The following is an 8,620-nucleotide window of genomic DNA, read 5'->3' on the forward strand; positions in this document are numbered from 1 at the left end:
AGCATAATTATGACGAAACAGTAGGGATTCACGACGTGGATTCATCGCGTCATAATAGCGATAGTGTGACCTGGGAATTAATTACGTCATAATAGCAGTTCACACTGTTGATTATGTGCGTCATATTAGCGATTGTCCCCTTGATTATTTAGCCTGCAGGTGCTTGAAAACAGGTTGAATATTTGCCTTTTCATGCTGCATAAGTAAAGATAGGCTTGCGACAATATTCTGTACACGCGTAAAGCAACGCCTAGGTTCAAAAAGTAAGGACAACCGTAGTAGGGAATATAGCATGGAATGTCACGCTCTACGTAATTTATGTGGATTAAAATAATGCTCACGAGAATCACTAAAAGATCATTGCGATCGTTCGGTGTGAACTTAATAAGGTGCTCGCGTACCACCTGGTAGGCCTTCGCATACCATAGTTTGGGAAGCACTGATTTAAACTAATCATCAGAAACAGAAATCATACGAAAACTACAGATCGTATGGGAGCAAATAAAACACGATTGTTTACCAACAATCTCGTTTGTGATGGAACAATCGTAATGGTTTATCAAAGGTATTCTGACGTAAATAATCGTTACATTAACATGCGTAAATCTGCAACAATGTTTCCTCTGTTTATATTAATTTAGATACGTCTTTTTAATAATGTAGTGTTAGTTTTAATTTACCGCGTAAAATAGAATATATATTCGTGTGCACAACCAATAAAGGGAGTGTTTTATCGCGTCAGAGATAAACGTGGACTAGACGTAAATATGACAGCCCCCTTTTGAACGCGCTGGTTGCGCCACTGGAAATAGCCATATATATTTTAACTCCTTAATATGTCACACTTAAAAAAAGTAGCTCAGTTTTACTGTAGTGTACATAACATAAAATCATGTTGGTAAACTAACTTGCTCTGTAGTAGTTTAATGGACCCGAGATGTTGTTCCCTATGTAATGTTTATAGACATCAATTTCTTCACGAGTTAACTTGTTCGACTTATTTTTGATTCCCATCTTTTTTCCATTAAAAGCACTCCCAAGCAATCCAAAGTCTTTCGATTGTACCAAAAGTTCAGGCAGATATGGCATCTGATACAGGCATATGTACCAGCTCTTTAAGAATTGACTAAATCCTATGCCTTTTCTATAATAAATAAAAAATGACATAACTTTTTTTATATCTCTTAAGATATGTAAGAATGAATGAGTGTAACTGGCTTTATCTTCGGAAAACAACAGTCGTTATAACAGGGGGGTCTGTTTCATACGATACAACTCGTGCCAGCTTATGAGTTAACAAGAAAGTAACTTTATGGTTGATTGTTTTTTTGTAACTTTGTTAATGTTTGGATGACAATTTAGACAACCCATAAGTGATCACTGGGTTACAGCAATTGTCGTTAAGTGTCTTACCCAAGGACACCTAGCCGACAAGCCAGAAAACAATTACCTCTGAGTTAGAGGCATATGCACTAACCAAATATGCCACGACGCCACACTATGATAAGTATGCTAACAATGGTCAAATTGATTAAAACAATGAACTAATTAAGATAAGCAAAAATACTGTAGTCAGCTAAGATTACAAAGAAACCTCCAAAGTTAGTAATAAGTGACTACTGTCTGAGGGAATTGCGAGACTATATATGACAAATGATTAATTGTCCAGGAAATAATTATGGCATTTAAATGTTAACATTATGTCAAAAAAGTTGAATAAAAAAGTAGAACCATTTATTTGAGAAAAAAAAATTAAATAATTTCAGTATATGACAAAAGTTAGCGAATTGGTAAACCATCAATATAAAGTATACAAATTCTGATCAAACGGTTGCAAGGTATTCGTATTTTTCCATTTTACAAATAGGGCAAACTTACCGGGCTGCTGTTGTATTTGGAGCATTCATGATGATCACTTTATCAACAAGATGAGGAAAGTATTTTGGTACTTCCCAAGCAATGGCACCACCCCAGTCATGTGCAACTAATGTAGCACGAGGGTAGCCAAGTGCTTCAATTATTTCAGCAACGTCGTTTACCAGATAATTCATGTGATATTTATTAATTTCTGGAATATCAATATACACATATTAAATCATAAAGTACAAACATTTTGACACACTACACAATGCTACACAAATTTAACAGAAAAAATATACATAACTTATTTATTCTTGCATAGCGGGGAAACAAGCATTTGCTATTACATTAGTGTTCTATTTCACACACCTTGTGCTCATTATTACATTATTTTTAAAGGGATTTTTTGTGTTCGGTCGACAATGTAGACAATTCATACCGTGTCGCTAAAGTGGAACAAATGGTGGTAAGTATTTTGATTTTAAGCCCCTATTGGGCAGATTGCGTTTTTAATATAAGTATGAATGTTCAAATAACAAGAGTTGTTAGTCCTTCATCTCTTTGCCTTACAGTTTTTTTGTAATGTGATTTGTCCAATAATTTTTTTGTAAAACAAAAACAACACTATACCATAATCTACCTTTTGGTTTATCTGAATTACCATACCCTCGAGAATGAAAAGCTACTATGTGGTATCTGTCACGGAATTTTTCAATAAGATATCTCCAACTATACCTGTGCAAGTGGGATAATTTTTAATTGAATGAATAAATGAATGTAGCTTACTTTATCCTCGATGACCGAAAACAACAGTCGTTATAACAGAGGTGTTAATACACCTCGCACCAGCTTATGAGTTAAAAGTATGTTACTTTGTGGGTAATTATTTATTTACGTTTTTTTTTCTTGTGTGGCTGATAATTTGAACAATCCATTAGTGACCACTGTATTGGAACAATTGCCCTTAAGTATCTTGCCCACAATGATAGCAACAACGAGCGTGCTAACCAACTGTGCTACAGCGCAGGACTAATTAAAGACATATCAACATTTTGAAGAGTCATATCATGTTGTGTAATATAAAACTTTAAACACATCACGTACATGCAAGTTATGTAACAAAGTATTAGTCCAATGCTGTGGCAAAGTGGTTAGCGTGCCTGTCTATATATGCTATGTAAGCCAAAATTAAAAATTTTAGCTTACCAGCATTCTGGGAAGCCATGCATACACAGCATAAGAGGTTTATCTGCTTCTCCAGCATGAACATATTCAAACTTCATGCCCGATTTTGTGCTGACAAAATCATGTTGAACATCAACTGCCTTTGCAACTAAAAGAGAAACAAGATTTTAAACAGATGTGCATAAATTATTTATTACAGTTATGCAAGTAATTCACACTTTTCAGAAAAACTTGTTAACATTTAAACCAAACTGTTAATTTCTTTGAAAAGTAGAATACCTGCTCTCATTACTTACCATCAGGAAGTTTGCTGTGGTCTTTCTTTTCAAAGAAACTTGTTATCCCTTTCTTTCCTCCAAATAGAGTTGTGACAACAGTTGTAACAACCACAAAGACTGCCCAGAGAAAGCCAATTGCAAAGAAAAGCACACCAGTAATCCATCTAACCAACAGACCAGCCATAATACACAACCTTATTCCCTACTAACAAAGCAAGTGGACACAATTAGTTGAAATAAATATTTACCAAAAGATCTAATTTTAATCCCAGTGATTTTAAACACAAAACAATCAGTGTTAAACATGTTGTACAAAAGGTATGAAATATTATTGTTACACAATCACAACACCTACATTTGGTTGTATTGTTTCATTAAAAAGAGTAATTATGTTTCGATAGAAAGTTTACAATTGCAAGTTAAAGAAAACGGTCGATAACACAAAACAAAAAGAGGTTCACAGTAATAGCAAATCAAGTTTTCCGCATTGCTAATATTAAACATTTAGCAAGAGTTACATAAAGACTTCAGAACAAGATTAAAGTGGAGTTCACACATATGATTGCTGACGCGATGTACAAGCGTGTTATTATGCATTCGGAATGCAAATTGGCAGGCAAACTACGCAAATGTATGTTAACCAAACTACTTTGTATGGACGGTATCAAAAGCAAGAAATATCTGTGGTTTAGTCATCTGGTGTGACATGATTCACTGCATGGTGGTAACTATGCTAGAGTTCTATTTTGCTAGGTGAAAACAAGAACAGACTGCTGTGAAATAAACAATTAAAGCCAAAGAATAAAACGGCTGTTTTAAAGCATAGTTTTATCTATGGGAAAGAAAGACTCCAAGTAAAACAGCTCCACCCACTGCAAGCAGTGACCCAGTCACTAGAAGTCCGGTGCTTGTCTGTATATAGTTAATAAAGAAAATTACTAAACTAGGTTAAACAGTGGATTATTAAGTAAGTAAAGTACATATATATTTAACAAACATAAATAAACTCTTTTATGGAATGTTTTAAATGACCTTTATTTTTTAATGTATGTTATGAAACTTGACTTTTTAAACTCAAAATATATCTGCTTTAGTATTAACTATTTTTCTCTCTTCATTAAATCTTTAATAAAAAAAATTAAAAAAAAAAATTGTTTTGCTGTAAAAAGCTTACCTAATAATAAAACAAAGGTACTAAAAAAATAGGTAATAATATCCACATAAATATATGCACCCACCCATGATGATGATGGTTTATCCTCAGGTTTGGGGGGTGGGCTGTTATTACCCAACATACGTTGGTACATTTTCTTCTGTGAAGACTTTTGGTCCGAAAGCTTTTTCGTCAGTTTTGAAAGTTCCGTCTGCCATGAAATGATAAAGGTTATTATACTGTTTGTTTATAAGTGAATTCAGGTATAACATTTCATATTTTCAGAACAAAAAAGTGAAATAAGGTATATAAAACATTTTCATACATTCTTTTACTTACTTATACAAGTGTAATTTCAATGATGGGTAATTTCAATTATCTATTTGAATAAATGTAACTTACTTTATCCTTGTGTGGCAGAAAAGTATCAGTTGTTACAACACTGGTGTTTTGCTTCATACACCTTGTGTCTTTCGAGGTACCATGTATTTATCTTTGTGCCTAATAGTTTTTCTGTTTGACTGACAACTTAGTCAATAGTGACCACTGGGTTGCAGCAACTGCCATTAAATGTTTAGGACAAAGGACAAAGACCCATACACCCACAACGGTAGCAGCAACAAGCCTTGAACCCACAACTCTGTTAGAGGCAGGAGGCCAACCATTGAGCCATGAATCATGATGAATGAATTTTGGGATCTTTTTGGACCAAGACATACATATGAATAATAAATACACACATACCTGCACTGATTTATCATCAGGATTAATTTGAGAAGCTATTTTCAATGCACCTATAGCACGTTGTAGGTCTCCTAACTGATGTAGTACCTTTAACATAACAAAAATTGTAGAAGCGATTTAATACACTTATTATTTGTAATAATATACAATATTTATTTGTAATTATTTGTAATAATATACAATAGTAATATTTGTAATAATATACAATATGTAATTATTTGTAATAATATACAATAGGATATAATGTTTATTGTTTTTTAAGGGAAACCATATTATAAAATAGCTTAAGGAGAATTCTTTTTAATTGTATTTTCAAAATATGCTTTTTCACTTGTATTTAAAAAATTAGTAAATGAACTTTTATTTACTACTATTGTTTGTGTACATAATTATATTCCCTCTGCATTTTAAACCGATTTTCACCATGAGTATTAACTATGGCGTAACAAGGGTGGTGTGTTACACCACAGTACTACTGAGTGTTGGTGTTGTGGTTTTCGATATAATAGAGGAAGCAACGCAAAGGAAGGCATATGACGTGTGCTATATACACTATCCACTACATGATACAACGATGATCAAAATATTTATCCCTTATACCAGGACAGGAGTATTAGCATCGACGCCAAACCTAGGGAGCTAAGGTGGTAGAGTAGGCAGGCCAAACTGAAACTTTCACCCGGCTTTAATCAGTAAGCATTGGCACCAAATTTATTCTAAAGATGCACGTCTAAGTATCTCTGCCTCCCCTACATTTTAAAAAGTTTGGCGCCCATGAGTAATACGCATGTAATTTGTAAGGAACAATTTCTACCTTTGCTTTTCGAAATAATGTTTTCACATTTCTTGGGTCAATTCCTTCAGCCACACGACAAGCTTGTAACGCTTCTTTCCATTGTTCGAGCATCATATATGAAGCAGCAAGATTGTTGTGACATTTTAAACTAAACATTTCAATTTCAGCTTTTGTATCGTCCGGCTGCTCTTGCTTTGCAGCTGTTGTAAAAACATCACAAAAAATCAATAAAATAATCTTGTGTCCACATTGTGCACCATTATATATATATTCCAAATTTCCAATACATGAACAAAATCGGTAAAAGCACTGTTTTTATGAGGTAAAAGTATAGCTTATAAATGTTTTCATAAACATTTACTGCTTAGCTATAAATTACCACACACATTCTGTTCTATGTCAAACACTTGACACGTCTGTTATTATTAATTTGTTGCCTGGTAGGCAATGTCTATGGAATATTTATATGGTTATTCTCACATAGCAAACAATCAAACAAAACATAAAAAAATATTTTAATACTGAATAAAAAAAAATACATTATATATATATATATATATATATTATATATAATACATTAAACTACTCAACATGGTCTAAATAAGTCCCCCTATGTTTTAATATTAATGCCATACCTTGCTGCAAAACTCTCGTACACTTTAAATAAACATTTGAAGCCTCAAAGAATTTCTTCTTCAGATATAATTGGTTACCACGGTTACGGTTTTTATCAACCCAATCAAGACGCTTCCTAACAGGCACCGAGGTGTTGTATGGCCCTTCATCAATGTCTATGTGAAAGTAAAAACTTTAATGAATGAAACCCGTTGCAAGCAGAAAGCCGCACCGATTAAAGTACACTCGAAGTACCTAAGTTTGTTCTCAGCACACAATTACACAAAGTGAAGGTACACAATGACACACCAAGTACACAATGACACGCCAAGTATAACTGTAGCACTGTCACTGATAAAGGGACCAATGGCAATGACCAGCAGTTTTTGAGTCAGTTGGGACCTGATTTCAGTTCTAACCAAGCTGGACGCTGTTGTTGAAGCTTGACACAAACTTTCGGTTAACAGAACTATGTTCTGATAGTTGAAGGCTAGTTTAAACTAAATTGTGATAAATTAATTCATTTGTCATTAAAACTTAAAGTTCCAAACAGATCCGGTTTTAGACATTCTGGCTGGCAACAATCAACATTTTATACTGATTCTATTTTCTATTTGAATAAAACACAGACAATGCCAATTGGGCGAAATATATATCATTTACTATACAATTGGTTGGAGCTTGGACTTAATTCTTGTCTGTAACATTTTTTGTAGCACCATACCCTTATACTAAGTAACAAGGTTATAAACATGAAGTACACATTTTAACTATTGCATTATACATACACAATCGACACCCCCAAGTGGTACAAACTTACTAAGTAGAATAACAGTGAAACAGAGGTCCATTCCTGGTTCTATATTAGGTGGTTTCCCTTCATCGCCATAACAATACTTTGCGTCGGAAGTAATTTCACTTTTCTCACCAAGTTCCATCAAACTGATCGTCATATCCAAACTCTACAAATTGTCTTGTGTTATAAATGTATATATATATAATATATATATTAAACCATCCTCTATATATATATATATATAGTAGGGTGGGGGAAGATGGGACACCTTTTCAATCTATTTTCTCGTCCCATTTGGTAGTAAACAAAGAATATTCAAAGAACTATAAAACTATAAAACAAAACTATCCTGGATATTATTCTTATCTTTCTCATGACTCCCATAGACCGTTGTTATTTTTTCAAAACACAGGATATTTAGATATTATGTGCTAAAGGTGTCCCATCTTCCCCTATTCTACTATATAAGTTTTAAAACTTTAAAAAAAACCTTAAAGTTAAATAAAGCGGCACCAATTACCATCATTTAAATTGCCAAAGTGATTAATTTTCTGTTGTTTCATGTTGTACGTCAAGGCACCAGTTTGTTTAGTCGTAACAGCATTAGTTATAATGGTATAGCGTTTACTTCAGGTTGTGAGGTATCAGTTTACTGCATTTTCGCATTCGAAAATAATATACCTTTTAATAAAACAACTTTTTATTGGAGATACCATCGCCTCTATGAGCGTTTACCACTAATTTTGTTACGAAATATCCAGGATTGTAAAAATACCCCTTTTTCAGTGATAATGTCACCGTCTGGATCGGCGAAAAACGTCCGGATTTTTTTTGTAGAAATAAATCCGATTTATATTAAAATCAACTTTCTTACGTTCGGCCGACAATATACTCTTTGGTTTCTTTGTTCCATAATTTTTGACGACATAAACGTGCGCTCTATTTTAACCGCATCGGTTACATTGCGAGAACACGGCGAATAGCTAAAATGACGAAACGGTTCGTGCAAACATTAAAAAAAATGCATTTTCCTAACACCTACTATACTAATTTTGTCACAAATCATGTCACATGGAACCTTTATGTTGTGAATTTAAAATGATATTACATTTATCAAAACGACGTATCTAAATCGGTAGAAACAAATAAAAAGTTTACGCACGTCATCGTGGATAAAAATGTAACGATGATAC

At 33.5% G+C, this 8,620-nt stretch overlaps 2 protein-coding genes across 2 annotated transcripts in view; both read right to left on the reverse strand.

The window, feature by feature from the left end:
- Nucleotides 1–3,527, reverse strand: part of LOC100177603 (epoxide hydrolase 1) — a 5,350-nt gene extending 1,823 nt beyond the window's left edge. The window contains exons 1-5 of the mRNA XM_009863474.3: nt 3,342–3,527; nt 3,067–3,193; nt 2,501–2,595; nt 1,879–2,068; nt 909–1,144 (exon numbers count right to left, since the gene is read on the reverse strand). Coding sequence (XP_009861776.1) covers nt 909–1,144; nt 1,879–2,068; nt 2,501–2,595; nt 3,067–3,193; nt 3,342–3,507 — 814 coding nt within the window. The 5' untranslated portion in view covers nt 3,508–3,527. The remainder of the gene's footprint in view (nt 1–908; nt 1,145–1,878; nt 2,069–2,500; nt 2,596–3,066; nt 3,194–3,341) is intronic.
- A 1-nt stretch (nt 3,528) lies between these two features.
- The window catches only part of LOC100179953 (peptidyl-prolyl cis-trans isomerase FKBP8), an 8,092-nt gene continuing 3,000 nt past the window's right edge, over nt 3,529–8,620 (reverse strand). The window contains exons 3-8 of the mRNA XM_002119924.5: nt 7,452–7,593; nt 6,652–6,807; nt 6,035–6,216; nt 5,221–5,307; nt 4,562–4,687; nt 3,529–4,235 (exon numbers count right to left, since the gene is read on the reverse strand). Coding sequence (XP_002119960.3) covers nt 4,152–4,235; nt 4,562–4,687; nt 5,221–5,307; nt 6,035–6,216; nt 6,652–6,807; nt 7,452–7,593 — 777 coding nt within the window. The 3' untranslated portion in view covers nt 3,529–4,151. The remainder of the gene's footprint in view (nt 4,236–4,561; nt 4,688–5,220; nt 5,308–6,034; nt 6,217–6,651; nt 6,808–7,451; nt 7,594–8,620) is intronic.

Source organism: Ciona intestinalis, unplaced genomic scaffold, assembly GCF_000224145.3.
Source record: "Ciona intestinalis unplaced genomic scaffold, KH HT000148.2, whole genome shotgun sequence".
Taxonomy (NCBI): domain Eukaryota; kingdom Metazoa; phylum Chordata; class Ascidiacea; order Phlebobranchia; family Cionidae; genus Ciona; species Ciona intestinalis.